The following is a 19,912-nucleotide window of genomic DNA, read 5'->3' on the forward strand; positions in this document are numbered from 1 at the left end:
ATGTTCCACATACCGTAGCATAGAAGAGCCCTCTGCGTTTTCGGGGATGCCATAAATCCTTATGTTGTTACGCCTTGAGCGCCCTTCCAAGTCCGTTATCTTCTCCTGGAGAAACTTTTGATTATCAAGCAGTTGGATAAGAGTGTCTTTAACGCCAATGTCCCATTTCTCCTTCCCTGTCATGTTCTTCTCAATTTCTCCCAGTCGTTCCGCCACCTCCTCTATTTTGCCGGTAGCGGCACTCACTTGTTGGTTAATTTCGGTAGTCAGCTCGTTCAGTTGCTTTTTCATGTCTTCTTTAAAGCTTGTTCTTACTTGCGACAGTTCTTTTTTCATTTCTGATTTAAGATCCCGCATTCCAGCGGCTACCACCTCACTCACCACTCTCCTCATGGAGCTGAGTGTGGCAGGTGCAGTCTCATCCTCCGTGTCGTCGCCATTTTCACTGCGAGTTTCGCTACTGCTAGCATTGCCGTTGTTTCGAGTTTCTCGGTCGGTTTGACTCTGAGACCTGGCTCCCTCCTTTTTCTTTTTACCCCCACCCATCATTCTTTGAGTTTAACTCACTTTAGCCGTGTTAAGAACTTGAATTACGGGGTATTATTTATGTCGATGCAGGAGCTCCTTTCTATGCTGCCATTCTAGTTGCCGGGCCACCGGAAGTCACAATGTTATGTTTTTAAAACACAGATCTTGTGGAGGCATGGAAGTTCAAAAGTTTTGACCCCACTGTGTTCATCGATCAAACCTCTGGACGTCTCTCACCTTCTCCCGTCTCGTTTATTCACCTCAGTTTCGGACAGAACTAAAGGTTTACCAAACATTTCTCTTTTGATGATGCATTCAGTTATGGACATAAAATGAATTGGAGGTTAATCATAATTGTATCACACTTAAGAAACATTGCATCCAAATGTTCAGAAACTCTTTAGCAAACGATAAATGGTAGGTCTGTACCTCAAACACGACACCATTGCTCGGGATTAACCATAAACAATATTAAACAAATGTATTATTTTGTCTTATTGTGTATATATTTAGACACACAAACATATAAGCAATAACTAATACTTGAAACTGTATTCTTAAATCAGGGAAGCCAGGCTTAGGACAGGACAGGACGGGGACAGCACTGACCTCTGACCTCACCATGACCTAAGCACCCTAAATGTTTAACCTCTTGCCCGGTGGTGATCAGGATCATCCCGGGTCTGGTAAGACGAAGGAACCTGAACACATCCTAGGATGAATGTGCTCTCTGGATTTCTCTGAGCAGATCTGGATCATGAAGAAATCGATATCACAAACACCGTCTTCTGATCTGCATCCGGCCACTGAGGTCATCTGAGGTCGTCTGAGGTAATCTAAGGTCAACCATGTCAATAACATTTGTTGAATTTGAAACCATTTTAGAATTGAATCAAATTTCCTCGAACATCAGAGCCATGAAATCGAGAGGACCAAGTAGATGAGGCCAAAGGGTAAATGCAATGCACATACAAAAACACACACACACACACACACACACACACACACACACACACACACACACAAAGCATGCACCCACGTACACACACATGGGGGCGACACAACTCCCCAAGTGTTTTGATGAGCAGGAAGATTTGTAAAACGATCTCTAATGAAGGTGTCATCATGTTTTCCTCTCCGTGTAAACATCTGTCACGAGGGCCATGGCCCCATCAATAATTCATCTGTTTGTGTCGGACAACATGGTTCCTCCGAGAGCCCATTACCGTCGTCCTCCTCCAGAGAACTCCACTCACAACAACAGCTTTGTCTTCTGGAAAGTTCTGACAACTGCAGCTGTAAACTTTCAGCCGCCGTGTTGACCTTTAACCTCTCCTCACGCTCTCCTTGCACCAGGAGGCCTCCAGATAGGCCTCTGTCATCAAGGTCTGACCCGGAACCTTCCAGCTGGATCCCAACCAACTGGCGACTAGCCTAGCTCGGCTAACTAGCCTAGCTCGGCTAACTAGTCAACACAAGGCTCTAAATCAAAGAAGCCTAAAGTTTGTATTTTATTGCAATCTTTTTATTCTATTATGCTTGTTCTACCCAACTTAAATAGTGATAAAGGTGGACATTATATTTGTATTATTATCGATACTACAAGGACCCTTTGGCACAGAAAGAAAACACAAACACTCAATGATAATTTTCTATTTCCATTCATTTATTCTCACTCTTCCAAGTCAAGATCATAAATACGAAAAAATAAGACAATCAACCCAGAAGAGACATGAAATCAAAATTAACAAAAATACATCGGAAAAAGGCAGGCAGAAAACTCAGTGCTCATAAAGAAATAAACATTTAGTCTACATTGTGAAGACATGACAGTAATATATTATATTACAGTTCATATCGCATCATAGCGTATCAAACTACTATATGATGAACCATGACAGTAATACATTATATAACATCTCATGTCTCCCCATAGCGTATCAAACTACTATATGATGAACCATGACAGTAATAGATGATAGTACAGCTCTTGTCTCATCATATCAAATAAAACGTGAAATGACGATTCTTCACACGACTCCCAGCTCGTGCCGTTAGGAATTAGCTGCAAGAGAATGAATTGTTTTATTGATATTGTACTGACAAATAAATCGATTTTAACTTCAGATTCCATCAATAGAATAAAATCACAGCTCAGTGAAAGATTCTTACCATAAGAAGCCTTCCTTAAAGTCAGTGAACTTGTGCCGGACCATGAATGAAGCGATGGCATCTGCTACCTGCAGGCAAAATACACTTAAACTTAGCTATCACATCTGCTACCTGCAGGCAAAATACACTTAAACATAGCTATCACATCTGCTACCTGCAGGCAAAATACACTTAAACATAGCTATCACATCTGCTACCTGCAGGCAAAATACACTTAAACTTAGCCATCACATCTGCTACCTGCAGGCAAAATACACTTAAACTTAGCTATCACATCTGCTACCTGCAGGCAAAATACAGTTAAACTTAGCCATCACATCTGCTACCTGCAGACAAAGTACACTTAAACGATATCTTTAGCTATAGCCTTTGTCATTGAGGGTAAGTGAAGGGTAAATTAAGGGTAGGAGGGGTTAAAGGTTAGTTAAAGGTTAGTAAAGGGAGGGTTTGTTAAGGGTAAGTGAAGGGAGAGTTAGTTAAGGGTGAGTGAAGGGAGGGTTAGTTAAGGGTTAGTGAAGGGAGGGTTTGTTAAGGGTTAGTGAAGGGAGGGTTAGTTAAGGGTTAGTGAAGGGAGGGTTAGTTAAGGGTTAGTGAAGGGAGGGTTTGTGAATGGCTAGTGACGGGTTAGTGAAGGGAGGGTTAGTTAAGGGTTAGTGAAGGGAGGGTTAGTTAGTGAAGGGAGGGTTAGTTAAGGGTTAGTGAAGGGAGGGTTAGTTAAGGATTAGTGAAGGGAGGGTTTGTGAATGGCTAGTGACGGGTTAGTGAAGGGAGGGTTAGTTAAGGGTTAGTGAAGGGAGGGTTAGTTAAGGGTTAGTGAAGGGAGGGTTAGCTAAGGGTTAGTGAAGGGAGGGTTAGTTAAGGGTTAGTGAAGGGAGGGTTAGTTAAGGGTTAGTGAAGGGAGGGTTTGTGAATGGCTAGTGACGGGTTAGTGAAGGGAGGGTTAGTTAAGGGTTAGTGAAGGGAGGGTTAGTTAAGGGTTAGTGAAGGGAGGGTTAGTTAAGGGTTAGTGAAGGGAGGGTTTGTGAATGGCTAGTGACGGGTTAGTGAAGGGAGGGTTAGTTAAGGGTTAGTGAAGGGAGGGTTAGTTAAGGGTTAGTGAAGGGAGGGTTAGTTAAGGGTTAGTGAAGGAAGGGTTAGTTAAGGGTTAGTGAAGGGAGGGTTAGTTAAGGGTTAGTGAAGGGAGGGTTAGTTAAGGGTTAGTGAAGGGAGGGTTAGTTAGTGAAGGGAGGGTTAGTTAAGGGTTAGTGAAGGGAGGGTTAGTTAGTGAAGGGAGGGTTAGTTAAGGGTTAGTGAAGGGAGGGTTAGTTAAGGGTTAGTGAAGGGAGGGTTTGTGAATGGCTAGTGACGGGTTAGTGAAGGGAGGGTTAGTTAAGGGTTAGTGAAGGGAGGGTTAGTTAAGGGTTAGTGAAGGGAGGGTTAGTTAAGGGTTAGTGAAGGGAGGCTTAGTTAAGGGTTAGTGAAGGGAGGGTTAGTTAGTGAAGGGAGGGTTAGTTAAGGGTTAGTGAAGGGAGGGTTAGTTAAGGATTAGTGAAGGGAGGGTTTGTGAATGGCTAGTGACGGGTTAGTGAAGGGAGGGTTAGTTAAGGGTTAGTGAAGGGAGGGTTAGTTAAGGGTTAGTGAAGGGAGGGTTAGTTAAGGGTTAGTGAAGGGAGGGTTTGTGAATGGCTAGTGACGGGTTAGTGAAGGGAGGGTTAGTTAAGGGTTAGTGAAGGGAGGGTTAGTTAAGGGTTAGTGAAGGGAGGGTTTGTGAATGGCTAGTGACGGGTTAGTGGAGGGAGGGTTAGTTAAGGGTTAGTGAAGGGAGGGTTAGTTAAGGGTTAGTGAAGGGAGGGTTAGTTAAGGGGCGCTAACCTTGTCTGGGGCGTCTTCGTGGACGGCGTGTCCACACTGAGGGAGTACCTGGAGCTGGAACTTCCCTGAGGGGTGGAGATCATGTACGGGTCACGTCTTGTGTTTAGATTTATCACATGTCCTTGTGTGTGTTCTGAGTGAGACTACATTACCCACCTTGCATCTGTCCGATGGTCAGGTCTTTGTCCAGCCGGTCCACTCCTACAACACAACACAACACACAGCACTTCTTCTCAACTGTGCTCACATTGTCTATGAATGAAGCCATGATCAACCTCATCCACAGTTGAATAAGACAGTGTGTGTGTGCGTGTGTGTGTGTGTGTGTGTGTGTGTGTGTGTGTGTGTGTGTGTGTGTGTGTGTGTGTGTGTGTGTGTCGGGGGGGTAACCTGCGAGGAGGAGGAGCTTGGGGGAGGTGCAGGAGAGGAAGAGGGCTGACAGACCTCTGAACCAACCGGTCCAGAACCGCTCGGTCCTGGAGAGATCCACCCGCCACTCAAACACACTGCTACGCTGTCTCTAGAGGGAGGAAGGGAATGAAGAAGGAAGGAAGGAAGGAAGGAAGGAAGGAAGGAAGGAAGGAAAGAAAGAAAGAAAGAAAGAAAGAAAGAAAGAAAGAAAGAAAGAAAGAAAGAAAGAGACAGAGAGAGAGACAGAGATCGAGACCCACTATCAGCCACTGGGAGGCGCCAGTTGACCGCTGCCAGTTAAATAGATTAACTGGCAATAATATAAACAACAGAATAAAGTGTTGATGAATCATGAATAGAATTACACTAGACTGACAGAGACATGCAGACAGAGAGACAGACAGACAGAGTCAGAGACAGAGACAGACAGACAGACAGACAGACAGACAGACAGACAGACAGACAGACAGACAGACAGACAGAGATTCAGACAGGCAAACAGACAGACCCATGTCCCACCTCTTGTTCTTCCTCCTTCATCCTCTTGCTGTTGGATTGTTCCTCGCCCTCCTGCTCTTCCTCCTCCTCCTCTTCCTCCTCCTCCAGGATCCCCCCCCCGATGGTGTTCGACTCCCCCACCCTCCTGCCTTGCTCCTCCTGCCTAAGAGGAGGTGGTAGAACAACGCTCATTAAACAACGTTAAAGCTGCACTATGTGTGCATGTTCTCCCCTCATCAGCCACTAGGGGCTCGAGTGAGGCTACAGCTATGGTTACGTGTCGTTAGCTGTGTTGTTGCCATGTCTTTTTTAACTGTCGACGCCTCAAGAGAGGTTGTTTCCCAAAGTAACCAAGGCTACTGGATTCTGCTATATGACCTTATCAAACCAAAACATGCTGGCTACCCATTTAACAAGTGGTGTTAAGAAAGGCTTCAAATATTTTTGTGGATGATATATGATCGTGTGCTTTGTATAATACTTTATGTTGTACGATATAGGTCATGTATGTTGTATAGTAATGTATGTTGTATGATATAGGTCATGTATATTATATGATCGTGTATGTTGTATGATCGTGTATGTTGTATGATATAGGTCATGCATGCTGTATGATATGGGATTATGTATGCTGTATGATATAGGTCATGTTTGCTGTATGATATAGGTCATGTATGTTGTACGATATAGGTCATGTATGTTGTAGGATAAAGATCATGTATGTTGTATGATATAGGTCATGTATGTTGTACGATATAGATCATGTATTTTGTATGATATAGGTCATGTATGCTGTATGATATAGGTCATGTATGTTGTACGATATAGGTCATGTATGTTGTATGATATAGGTCATGTATGCTGTATGATATAGGTCATTATGTTGTATGATATAGGTCATGTATGTTGTATGATATAGGTCATGTATGTTGTACGATATATGTCATGTATTTTGTATGATATAGGTCATGTATGTTGTATGATATAGGTCATGTATGTTGTATGATATAGTTCATGTATGCTGTATGATATAGGTCATGTATGTTGTATGATATAGGTCATGTATGCTGTATGATATAGGTCATGTATGTTGTACGATATAGGTCATGTATGTTGTATGATATAGGTCATGTATGCTGTATGACATAGGTCATTATGTTGTATGATATAGGTCATGTATGTTGTATGATATAGGTCATGTATGCTGTATGATATAGGTCATGTATGTTGTATGATATAGGTCATGTATGTTGAGTGTATAGGTCATGCATGCCGTATGGTATAGGTAGTTACGTTGTATGGTCATGCATGTTGTATGATATAGATCATGTATGTTGTACGATGGTGTCATGAGGACCCAGACTCACTTCTTCACCTGCCCCCCCATGGATACACGGGCTGACTCGATGTTCCGGATCTGTCCGCTCTTCACACTGGGAGAGAGATCGCCATGGAAACCAGAGTTTATTCGCCGTTTATTTGTCATTAGCTTATCACGTTGCATGTATGTGATGTATAAATCCCTTGATACATAAATGAAGGCTATGTTAGCATGTGGATACGGTTTCTGAATCACAGACCGACGGCTTGATGGAGCTCTCTTACAGAGCCAGTGAACCCACTGGTTCAGCTGGGGTTCTCTTAAAGAGCCAGTGAACCCACTGGTTCAGCTGGGGTTCTCTTAAAGAGCCAGTGAACCCACTGGTTCAGCTGGGGTTCTCTTAAAGAGCCAGTGAACCCACTGGTTCAGCTGGGGTTCTCTTAAAGAGCCAGTGAACCCACTGGTTCAGCTGGGGTTCTCTTACAGAGCCAATGAACCCACTGGTTCAGCTGGGGTTCTCTTAAAGAGCCAGTTAACCCACTGAGTGAGCTGGGGTTCTCTTAAAGAGCCAGTGAACCCACTGAGTGAGCTGGGGTTCTCTTAAAGAGCCGTGTGTATGAGCATTATAATGAGCGACGGTGTCTTTAAAATGCGCCACACATAGCGTCATACCAGAGGTGTCGGGGAATCCTAACGATCCTAACATGGATTCATATAGAAAACTAAGCTATGTTATAATTGATGATATTTAGCGTATCTCTCACCTCCACTCAATGGCGTTCTCCAAGGACTTGAAGGTCTTCGGACGACTCCGCAGGAAGCTCTGCATGCTGTTGAGGGCCTCCATCGCTGTGCCTGCACACAGGAAACCCAGACTCAGACTGTGAACCACAACATGTAACATACAGACAACATACAACACACAAGATGGGGCCTGCACACAGGAAACACTCACTCAGACGTTGTACCATAACATGTAACATACAGAGTGTACTTTACATGCTAGTGCCTGCACCCAGGTTATAGATCAGATTCCTCAATGCTTACCACAACATTCAACATACAGTAAAGACAACATACATACAACATACATAGTGCCTGCACCCAGGAAATACATCAGACACCTCACTGTGTACCACAACATACAACATACAACATACAGACAACATACATGCTAGTGCCTGCACCCAGGTAATACTCACTCAGACACCACTGTGTACCACAAAATACTACAAAATACATGCCTATAATATACCACAACATGTGACATATGACAGCATCATGGTGTTGATGTTGACATGTTGTGGTACGCTACAACATTTGACAATGCACAACAACATGTTACACATGACCACATACAGCGGGCTGTTGCCACAGCAACCACTCTATTTTAAATACCCCCCCCCAGTACCTTCCACCACGTCGATGACACACAGGCCCAGCAGGGATGGGATGTGATTGGCTGCGGCCGCGTGGACGGCGATAGCCCCACCCATGCTGTGTCCAATCATCAGGATGGGGGGCGGGGCATCTCCGTACAGAACCTCCAACACCTTACTGATGTCACTTCACATTTGCATAATGATAATGTCATTCTCATATTCCCATAATATTAATATCATTCTCATATTCACAAAATAACAATACCATTCTCATATTCCCATAATATTAACATAACTTAATATTCACTTAATAATATAATTCATATATTGTATATATTTCATATTCACATAACTCCCATTCCCATAACTAAACATCTCATTCTCATTCATTGTGTCTACAGACTCCGTAGTGAACCACATTTTGCATGTGAAACTCTGGTATGACGCGAGGTACCAGGAAATAGACGTTGCTAATCGGAACCTTCTAGATGTGCGTCTGAGAGGCACAGTTTGACCGAAGAAAAATCAAATGTCTGAGAAAATGCTCTTTTAATCTCAAAATCCAGAATGCAACCGGATGCTTTGCTAAAATGTCCAATCAACCACAAGACAACCTGCATGCCTTTACCTCATTGGTTGAACTGCTCAGATGGCTTACCTGGCCATGGTCTCAGCAGACAGGTCGTCAGAGTCCTGCACCTTGGTGTCTCCTGCAGGAGATCACAGACCATGACATGAAGAACCAACACATCATCATCTGGTTCCACCACCAGGGGAACCCTGAGGAGAACCAACACATCATCATCTGGTTCCGCCACTAGGGGAACCCTGAGGAGAACCAACACATCATCATCTGGTTCCACCACTAGGGGAACCCTGAGGAGAACCAGCACATCATCATCTGGTCCAACCACTAAAGGAACCCTGAGGAGAACCAACACATCATCATCTGGTTCCACCACTAGGGGAACCCTGAGGAGAACCAACACATCATCATCTGGTTCCACCACTAGGGGAACCCTGAGGAGAACCAGCACATCATCATCTGGTTCCACCACTAAAGGAACCCTGAGGAGAACCAACACATCATCATCTGGTTCCACCACTAGGGGAACCCTGAGGAGAACCAGCACATCATCATCTGGTTCCACCACTAAAGGAACCCTGAGGAGAACCAACAAATCATCATCTGGTTCCACCACTAAAGGAACCCTGAGGAAAACCAACACATCATCATCATCTGGTTCCACCAGGAGAACCAACCCATCATCATCTGGTTCCACCAGGGGAACTCTGAGGAGAACCAACACATCATCATCTGGTTCCACAAGAAGAACCAACCCATCATCATCTGGTTCCACCACTAAAGGAACCCTGAGGAGAACCAACCCATCATCATCTGGTTCCACCAGGGGAACTCTGAGAAGAACCAACACGTCATGGTTCCGCGTCACTCAGCCTTTGTCAGGCTGTGGGTCAGCTCAGCAGGGCTAGCCTGAGACGCTTGTGACGAGTGTCCCTGAGACAACAGATACTGAGTTTCTAGGTTCTAATGGCTCCAGTCTTGTCTTCTGTTCTCCTCACCGTGACCTCGGAGATCCATGGCAACCACCCTACAGTTGATCCGGCCACAAATCACCGCCTACAAACCAGTGACACACAATAGACACATGTTACATACAAGATACACATGTTACATACAAGATACAAATGTTACATACAGCATACACATGTTATATACAACATACACATGTTACATATACATGTAACAAACAAGATACACATGTTACATACAGCATACAAGATACACATTTTACATAGAACATACGTGTTACATACAACATACACATGTTACATACAATATACATGTTGCATGTGACACGTGTTACATACAATAACCATGTAAAATACAATAACCATGTTACATACAACACACATGTGCTACATACAACATACATGTTACATACAAGATACACATGTTACATACAAGATACAAATGTTACATACAGCATACAAGATACACATTTTACATACAACATACGTGTTACATACAACATGCGCATGTTACATACAATATACATGTTGAATGTGACACGTGTTACATACAATAACCATGTAAAATACAATAACCATGTTACATACAACACACACGTGCTTCATACAACATACATGTTACATACAACATGCATGTTACATACATGATACAATATCCATGTTACATACAACATGCATGTTACATACATGTTAGATACAATATACATGTTACATACAACATGCATGTTACATACAACATGCATGTTACATACATGTTAGATACAATAGCCATGTTACATACAACATACATGTGCTACATACAACATACATGTTACACACAACATAGATGTTACATTGAACATACACGTTACACAGACAGCCCTGTGCGGCGCCACGCGTGACTCACGGTGAAGACGGCCCAGGACAGGGCGGAGTGGCCCCCTCCGTGGAGCAGCAGGAGAACCGGCCCGTGGGACCCGCTGCAGTACAGCCGGAACACGTGGGGCCCGAGTCAAGGAACCACACACACACACACACACCTTAAAGGGCCCTAGGGGCCTGAGTCACCTGGCCCTGAGTCACCTGGCCCTGAGTCAACTGGCCCTGAGTCAACTGGCCCTGAGTCACCTGGCCCTGAGTCACCTGGCCCTGAGTCACCTGGCCCTGAGTCACCTGGCCCTGAGTCACCTAGCCCTGAGTCACCTGGTCTGAGTCACCTGGCCCTGAGTCACCTGGTCTGAGTCATCTGGCCTGAGTCACCTGGCCCTGAGTCACCTGGTCTGAGTCACCTGGCCCTGAGTCACCTAGCCCTGAGTCACCTGGTCTGAGTCACCTGGCCCTGAGTCACCTGGTCTGAGTCATCTGGCCTGAGTCACCTGGCCCTGAGTCACCTGGCCTGAGTCACCTGGTCTGAGTCACCTGGCCCTGAGTCACCTGGTCTGAGTCACCTGGCCCTGAGTCACCTGGTCTGAGTCACCTGGCCCTGAGTCACCTGGCCCTGAGTCACCTGGTCTGAGTCACCTGGCCCTGAGTCACTGGGGCCTGAGTCATGCTGTCGTCAGGCAACATGCATCGATGAACCCTCTCTAAGCTGGGTTTGTGATGAGACTGCGTCTCCTAGGTTACGGCTGTAGCCGTAGCAACCCCAGGCGGAAGGGGAGGAGCAAGGATATGTCTTTCCCGCCGCTGGTCTCCACCTCCACGTCCTCGATGGTCTGGAAGTAGCAGCTCCAGCCCAGCGGGCTGAAGTCCCGCTTCCGGCCGGGTCTGAGGAAGACAGCACAGCCGCGGCCATGTTGGAACAACGCTCCGGGCAGAACACACACACATACAACAGGGCGCTCGGAGCCGGGGCAGCGCCCTACAACACGCTGAGAAGGACATCAGCATGCAGATCACATTGGAGAGGTAGGGTGGAACGAACATGACATGCTCAGGGATTTGGCGAAAGGTAGAGTATGAATGTAGGCTTTAAGGAAAATATCTGTGAATATCTCAGAGTCACATCGGCCGTCATGACTCCCCGCTGGGGACGGTAAAGATCCTCAGCCACAGGGTCAGAGGGGCTGGGGTGCCGTGATGACGGATTAGGGGCCATTTTGTTGTGAATTTAACAGTTAAATATAGAAGAAAGAGAGGTTACTGGCTGGCTGGCACTGAGCAACACTTTCATAGCCAAAATGATTAATTATTATTGTTTGATATGCGTGTACTGCGTTAAAACTGAATTATATGTTGTCTACGTACAGTGGGGCAAAAAAGTATTTAGTCAGCCACCAATTGTGCAAGTTCTCCCACTTAAAAAGATGAGAGAGGCCTGTAATTTTCATCATAGGTATACCTCAGCTATGAGAGACAAAATGAAAAAAAAAAATCTAGAAAATCACATTGTCTGATTTTTAAAGAATTTATTTGCAAATTATGGTGGAAAATAAGTGTTTGGTCACCTACAAACCAGCAAGATTTCTGGCTGTCACAGACCTCTAACTTCTTCTTTAAGAGGCTCCTCTGTCCTCCACTCGATACCTGTATTAATGGCACCTGTTTGAACTCCTTATCAGTATAAAAGACACCTGTCCACAACCTCAAACAGGCACACTCCAAACTCCACTATGGCCAAGACCAAAGAGCTGTCAAAGGACACCAGAAACACAATTGTAGACCTGAACCAGGCTGGGAAGTCTGAATCTGCAATAGGTAAGCAGCTTGGTGTGAAGAAATCAACTGTGGGAGCAATTATTAGGAAATGGAATACATACAAGACCACTGATAATCTCCCTCGATCTGGGGCTCCACGCAAGATCTCACCCTGTGGGGTCAAAATGATCACAAGAACGGTGAACAAAAATCCCAGAACCACACGGGGGGACCTAGTGAATGACCTCCAGAGAGCTGGGACCAAAGTAACAAAGGCTACCATCACTAACACACTACGCCGCCAGCGACTCAAATCCTGCAGTGCCAGACGTGTCCCCCTGCTAAAGCCAGTACATGTCCGGGCCCGTTTGAAGTTTGCTAGAGAGCATTTGGATGATCCAGAACAGGATTGGGAGAATGTCATATGGTCAGATGAAACCAAAATATAACTTTTTGGTAAAAACTCAACTCGTCGTGTTTGGAGGAGAAAGAATGCTGAGTTGCATCCAAAGAACACCATACCTACAGTGAAGCATGGGGGTGGAAACATCATGCTTTTGGGCTGTTTTTCTGCCAAGGGACCAGGACGTCTGATCCGTGTGACGGAAAGAATGAATCGGGCCATGTATCGTGAGATTTTGAGTGAAAACCTCCTTCCATCAGCAAGGGCACTGAAGATGAAACGTGGCTGGGTCTTTCAGCATGACAATGACCCCAAACACAGCGCCCGGGCAACGAAGGAGTGGCTTCGTAAGAAGCATTTCAAGGTCCCGGAGTGGCCTAGCCAGTCTCCAGATCTCAACCCCATAGAAAATCTTTGGAGGGAGTTGAAAGTCTGTGTTGCCCAGCGAAGGCCCAAAAACATCACTGCTCTAGAGGAGATCTGCATGGAGGAATGGGCCAAAATAGCAGCAGCAGTTGTGTGAAAACCTTGTACAGACTTACAGAAAACGTTTGACCTCTGTCATTGCCAAAAAAGGGCATGTAACAAAGTATTGAGATGACCTTTTGTTATTGACCAAATACTTATTTTCCACCATAATTTGCAAATAAATTCTTTAAAAATCAGACAATGTGATTTTCTAGATTTTTTTTTTTTCATTTTGTCTCTCATAGCTGAGGTATACCTATGATGAAAATTACAGGCCTCTCTCATCTTTTTAAGTGGGAGAACTTGCACAATTGGTGGCTGACTAAATACTTTTTTGCCCCACTGTATATGTTATCAATATGACGTGTGCACATTATTAAGGGTTAAATAGTTATCGAGGGCTCAAGTTAAAGTCAAGTTTAGCTTCACTTAGATAAGAGCTCCAGTGAATACCCCCCCCCCCCCCCCCCCCCACTGCTCGTCGTGACTGACTCAGATCTCCATCAGATACCCTTAGAGACCCAGGGATCCTAGAGACCCAGGTAGAGAGTCTCACAGAAGATTGGTCCTGCTATTGTTCAGACGAGTTATCGTTCACATCGTCACATGATGCGTGAGGTTAGACATCAATACACAACTGACAGCAGTGAGTTTTTCCATCAGATCAAAGATGAAGCAAGCCTTCTACAAGCCGGCAGCAGTCCATAGGGGATCTGCAACGGATCAATTATTACAATGAATTGCCACTGGTCAGATAGGAGGGGGTTGTATATATTACTCTTTGGCCCAAGGAGATTCAGTGATTGTAGCACAGCTGATCTTAAGCTGATATGAAGTAAATAGACTGAGTTAAGTGACTCTGACAGTTACCCCGGCGGAGTAGTTTGACATAGTTGACAGCCCACTAAAATAACCTGTGATAAACTACAAGTCTCACCCCATCCTCATCTTGGAGCCCGCCTGCAGCCCACCTGCCGCCGGCGGGCGGCTCGACAGCAGGTTCAGGTGCAGTTGCTTTTCCATCCCGGTGGCTACGGACAATGTCCAGTCATGAACCGTCAGCCTCTCTCTTCTGTGAAACGGGATTTCGGTCGATTACAGCAGAAAATACGAGAAATCCTGGCGCACAACTGAGTACATTTCATACCCCAGACGTCACTTCGACGAGCTCTTCTTCTCCTTGTGACGCGGCCCCGCTTCCGCCCCCTGCTGGCCGAGCGGCGCCACTACACGGCTCCATCTCTGGAGGAGGACGTTTAGGGGACAACAGCGCCCCCCGCGGGCCGAGGTCGGGAAGGACATGACACAATGACGTCATGGCGCTGGGGATTTCCTCTCACTGCCTCAGACATAACAGAATGAGAGTGAGCAAAAGTAAAAAGGTTATGAAGATTATGAAATGGAGAAAATATCGTTTTTATGTAATACTTATTTAAAATAGTCAACTCGACACGCGCTTGCACACACACCTACGCTAATGCTTACGTAGTGTGTTCTGGGTGTATTTATAGTTCGTGAACTGTTCCCAACAACATGGAGTAACGGTTCTCTATGCACAGTCACGAGTCGTCATGATGCTTGTTTACCAGTGTGTGTATGTGTGTGCGTGCATGTGTGTGGGTTAAAGGGTAAACGCTCTAACAGCCTCACTTAGAAATTCATGGTTCAGCTGGAAAAGACAGGAAGCAACCCCACCCCTCTCTCTCTCTCTGTCTCTCTCTCTCTCTCTTTCTCTCTCTCTCAATCTCTCTGTCTCTCTCTCTCTGTCTCCCCCCCTCTCTCTCTCTCTCTCTCTCTCTGTCTCCCCCCCCCTCTCTCTCTCTCTCTCTCCCTCTTTCCTTGCACATGTCATCTGCACCTGTGTGTGTGTGTGTGTGTGCGTGTGTGCGCGTGTGTGTGTGTGTGTGTGTGTGTGTTGTATCCCCTTTAACCTCCTTCTTCAAACCAGAGTAGACCAGTTCCACTGACGCACAGGTGTGGTTGGCATGGAACATATATTATAAAAACATATTTATATATAGAATAATTTGCATAAAGAACATATCTATATTTCATAGAACATATATTATAAAAACATATTTATATATAGAATAATTTGCATAAAGAACATATCTATATTTCATAGAACATTTATTATAAAACATATTTATATATAGAATAATTTACATAAAGAACCTATCTATATTTCGTAGAACATTTATTATAAAACATATTTATATATAGTATAATGTACATAAAGAACCTATCTATATATCATAGAACATTATAAAACAATTATATAAAGTAAAAAATATTTACACCAAAGAACTATATCTATATCTATATACAACATGTCCATATTTCATAGAACATACGTGCTTATAGAACATATCTAAAACATGTCTACATATAACATATCTATACATCATAGAATATATGAACATCACTTTATGCATGACAACACAGGTTCACGTGTAAACCCCGTTACATCACAGGTGTCCAGCAGAAGGGTTTGTTTTGAGGCCACCGCGAGCCGCAGACCGGTGACCTTTGACCTGATGAGTCCATAGAAGGCACATGTCAGGAGGAAGGCATGCAGGCATGCCCATAAAACCCACCCCTCGGCTCTGCCCAGACATATCCCAGCCCCCTCCCCCCTTCCACAAACACACACTCTCATACCAAAACACATCCAAACAACATCCCTATGATTCAGATCCAGACCTCCACCCGGCTCTCCATCCCCCTGATGGTGGAGGAGAAGCTCCGGCAGATAGCTGGGCATTCCAGCGGGCTCCTCCTATTGGTGGAGGCCCGGTCTGCAGCGTTGTGTAACGTCTCCGGGGATAGGGGGGTTGACCCCGTTCTTAACTACTGAGAGTTATGAGGGTACAGGCTGAACTCTCGTCACCATGGGAACACCCATTCCCCCCCGAACCGCTGAAACACTCTGATGACCAGGCCCCCACGTCGACCAATTGGAAGAGGCGCTGGGCTTCACTGGCCATGTGAGCTAGGATGTGTTTGTGCACTGTACATTCTTTCTATTCTGTAGCTATATGGGCACAAAGAACACGCTGTACAATACAAGTAGAACGCTGTATATGGGCATGTAGATGCTTTGTCTGTCTTTAAGCGCTGACAATACCTTAACCAGTCTCAAATAAAACATTTAACATCAACAATCAGAGCGTAAATCAAATATGATTGGCTGCATAAAAGTTAAACCCAAATAACAACATCTCTCGGTAGACAACAGTAGCAGTGCAAGGCTCTGTCCCGGAACTTCTTAGACCTCCCCGTTCTCTGAAGGGTGAAGTCAACAACTGCTCGGGTGTCCCTCCTCTGTTCTGAAGAGAGCGTAAACACACGCAGCACGCGCACAGCCCCGTGTGCACGGCGGGATGCCTTTGTGCGTGTGCGCACATGTATAAAACGAGAAGGTCCTGCAGACACTGGAGACTCAGAGCCAGACGCAAACAGGACTGCAGCAAGGGGATTGTGTGTTCCCCCTCAGAACTGGATTATAATCTCACCCGGACTACTCTGGTAACTACTGACTGGCTCACTGGATCTTTTAAGGGATATGTTTTTATAATCTGTAATTGGCAATTGGTAATTGGTTGACAAACTTAAAGAAAGTTGGATTTGTTTATTATTCACAATTATTCAAATTATTCCATAATTATCTCTGTGCAAAGTGTTAACAGTAGAAGCAATATAAAATGTGATTTTTTTAAATCAATAAATGTGTTTTAAAAACTTATTTTCCATTGAATGGAAGGCAGAGGTCATGACAGCCAACTCGTCAGCATTTGAGGAACTTTGTAGAGGAACTCTTAAGTCAAATGTCAGCATGTGGAATATTTCAAGCGACGCCCTTGCTTAGTGTGGGTCCGGTTTACTGCCATACAAGCAACGGAAAAACATCCAGACCTCAGTGTGTGGCCACTCTCACACTGGAGAGCTGCGGACACATAATTCAGCTCGACAGTTGACGGTGTTTTAACATCAGTGATGTTAAGCCAGTTAGTTGCTCACAGTTTGATCCAACTCACTACAACGTACACAGTTCATTCATCCAAGCCTCCAAACGGATCCTGATCCGTTCTGTGTTTCGGTTCTCAGACGCACAGAACCGAACCTTCTCGCTGCACGTACGACGCGCCGGCGTACCTAAGTGACCACGCAGATCACCTGCCGAACAGGCAGCTCAGCCACCCCCAGCCATGGTCGGCATCAAACCCACGGACGTCGCGCCCTGTGCTGCCATCAAGGTGGTCGGCGCGGGCACGGCGGCCTGCTTCGCCGACCTCGTCACCTTCCCGCTGGACACGGCCAAAGTGCGACTGCAGGTAGGCCCGCCCCCCCCCCCCCCCCCCCCCCACCCCCCCCGCCCCCCCGGAGCCCGGATGTCTGACACGCCAGGGGAGGAAGGAAAGCCGTTGAGGTAACCCAGGGTTCTCCTGTGATCCCCAGATCCAGGGGGAGGGTGTCGGGCTGCAGGGGCCCGGGGCCCTTCGCTATAAGGGCGTGTTTGGGACCATCGCCACCATGGTGCGGACGGAGGGGGCCCGGAGCCTCTACAACGGCCTCGTCGCGGGGCTCCAGAGGCAGATGAGCTTCGCCTCCATCCGCATCGGCCTCTACGACTCCATGAAGGTGTTCTACACCCGCGGCTCCGACAGTGAGTACCCAGCCCGCCTGTGTGTCCGTCCGACCTGCGTCTCTGCCCTGGTCCCACTGACCCTCCCCCCCCCCTCTGGGTACAGACGCCGGCATCGTGGTGCGGCTCATGGCGGGCTGCACCACGGGGGCCCTGGCGGTGGCGCTGGCCCAGCCCACCGACGTGGTGAAGGTGCGCTTCCAGGCCCAGGTGAGGCTGGAGGACGGAGGGAGGAGGTACAACGGCACCATGGACGCCTACCGCACCATCGCCCGCACAGAGGGGGTCCGAGGCCTCTGGAAAGGTAAACCCACCCCACCTTTGTCACTCCCGTCACCGTTGTCCCCAGCCCAAGAGGTGGTTTACGTGTGTTCTCACGTCGGCTCTGATCCCCGCGCTCCAGGCTGCCTGCCCAACATCACCCGCAACGCCATCGTGAACTGCGCCGAGCTGGTCACCTACGACCTCATCAAGGAGCTGATTCTGAAGCACAACCTGATGACAGGTGAGGAACCTCTTTCACGACGCGCCCGCACGTCTCCACCTCAAAGCGGTCGAGCGCCCTCCTCCTCCTTCCCTCTGTCTGACCCACGGACGTTGCCTTGCCCCCCCCCCCCCCCACACAGACAACCTGCCGTGCCACTTCTCGGCCGCCTTCGCGGCGGGCTTCTGCACCACGGTGGTTGCGTCCCCGGTGGACGTGGTGAAGACGCGCTTCATGAACTCGGAGCCGGGCCGCTACGACGGCGCCATGCGCTGTGCGCTCACCATGCTCCAGAAGGAGGGGTTCTCCGCCTTCTATAAGGGGTAGGTCCGCCACCCAGGGGCCCCAGAGAGGGGCCCTCCTGCTGACAGGATGTAGGGGCCCACAAATGGATGTAGGGGCCCACAAACCTTATCATTACATTGTAATATTTTACGCCCAAGAGAAAATAATTACTTAGTGTTGACATCCTCTTTTCTACATTCTCTCCCCATCACGTGGTTTAACCAGGACGTGAAACCTGCCGCCTCTTGAATAAAGTCCCCTCAACTTCCTGTTGCTCTGTGTTGTGGTTGTCCAGCTTCGTGCCGTCCTTCCTGAGGATGGGGTCCTGGAACGTGGTGATGTTCGTGTCCTACGAGCAGATCAAGCGAGGCCTGTCCCGAGCGCAGCAGTCCTGGGAGGCTCCATCATGACCTCCCTTCACTCAAACCTTTCCCCGATGAGGGCGGAGAGCCAGACCAAAGGCTGGTGGAGGGGCAGGTATGGCCTCCACCGCAGGCCCCAGGGCAACCAGGACACACCCCCCCCCCCCCAATGACTCAGAGCCTCAGAGACTGAGAGACTCAGCGCCTAGAGAGCCTCAGAGACTCGTAGACTACAGGACTTGGGACCTGAGGGTACCAGAGGAACATCTGGAAGGAGGCGAGGTCCTCCAGGTGGATATTACAGGATATGTCGTTTTTATTTTTAGAGGTTATCCGCCGTGTGTAATCGAGATGATCTGTGTTTGTTACCAGTTGTATGTCAGTGCGTTTTGTATTGATTACCTCTTGGGAACCTTGTTGGGATCGGACCGGTCTTACACCTGGTGAGGGCTGTAGACTGGGAGGGATGGGACTGGGACTGGTCTTACAGCTTGAAGAGGCCTTGTAACCACTGTATTATGGACTGTTGAACTGAGTTAATGTTTACAGGTGTTTATACAAACAGGTATTTTTACATTCTAAAATCAAACTGGAGTTGAAACTTTTCGATGAAACAATACTTACTGCTGGTCAATAAGTCGATGTGCAAATATTATATATGAACAATGTCCTAAAGAATATGTATATAGGTCAAAGTGTGGATTAATAAATACTTCCAATTATGTTTCCTTTTCATCATATTTCATGAAATATTTTATTGATCGTCATTGAGAAGTTATATCTAAAGCTACAGCCTCATATACATCAATAGTTATATATCTTATATCTTTAGTCATATGTTTATATATCTTCTAAGGTTAAGGTTGATTGTCTATGTACAATCCAGGGACTAATACATTAACTTGAGAACCTTTAGGATTCTGAAGTCAAAG

At 46.5% G+C, this 19,912-nt stretch overlaps 2 protein-coding genes across 3 annotated transcripts; one reads left to right on the forward strand and one right to left on the reverse strand.

Moving 5' to 3' along the window:
- Nucleotides 1-2,173: 2,173 nt before the first annotated feature.
- On the reverse strand, nucleotides 2,174-14,367 carry ppme1 (protein phosphatase methylesterase 1). The gene is made up of 14 exons (XM_079738519.1): nucleotides 14,142-14,367; nucleotides 11,370-11,463; nucleotides 10,604-10,696; nucleotides 9,748-9,805; nucleotides 8,822-8,873; nucleotides 8,193-8,347; nucleotides 7,546-7,636; nucleotides 6,828-6,893; nucleotides 5,482-5,623; nucleotides 4,942-5,071; nucleotides 4,708-4,752; nucleotides 4,552-4,616; nucleotides 2,701-2,768; nucleotides 2,174-2,593 (listed from the first exon to the last, which is right to left on the reverse strand). The coding sequence occupies exons 1-14, from the start codon at nucleotides 14,225-14,227 to the stop codon at nucleotides 2,590-2,592; spliced, it is 1,149 nt and encodes a 382-aa protein (XP_079594645.1). The 5' UTR covers nucleotides 14,228-14,367; the 3' UTR covers nucleotides 2,174-2,589.
- A 2,259-nt stretch (nucleotides 14,368-16,626) lies between these two features.
- On the forward strand, nucleotides 16,627-19,402 carry LOC307077192 (dicarboxylate carrier UCP2-like). Of its 2 annotated transcripts, none has more exons than XM_079738521.1 (7): nucleotides 16,627-16,732; nucleotides 17,312-17,538; nucleotides 17,663-17,870; nucleotides 17,956-18,153; nucleotides 18,253-18,354; nucleotides 18,476-18,656; nucleotides 18,844-19,402. In XM_079738521.1, the coding sequence occupies exons 2-7, from the start codon at nucleotides 17,413-17,415 to the stop codon at nucleotides 18,848-18,850; spliced, it is 822 nt and encodes a 273-aa protein (XP_079594647.1). In that variant the 5' UTR covers nucleotides 16,627-16,732; nucleotides 17,312-17,412; the 3' UTR covers nucleotides 18,851-19,402. The 2 variants fall into 2 exon arrangements, with proteins under 2 accessions (XP_079594647.1, XP_079594646.1); XM_079738520.1 differs by having other exon boundaries at nucleotides 18,914-19,402.
- The last annotated feature ends 510 nt before the right edge of the window (nucleotides 19,403-19,912 follow it).

The sequence above is a fragment of the Pollachius pollachius genome, assembly GCF_949987615.1.
Source record: "Pollachius pollachius genome assembly, chromosome: 6".
In the NCBI taxonomy this organism is placed as follows: domain Eukaryota; kingdom Metazoa; phylum Chordata; class Actinopteri; order Gadiformes; family Gadidae; genus Pollachius; species Pollachius pollachius.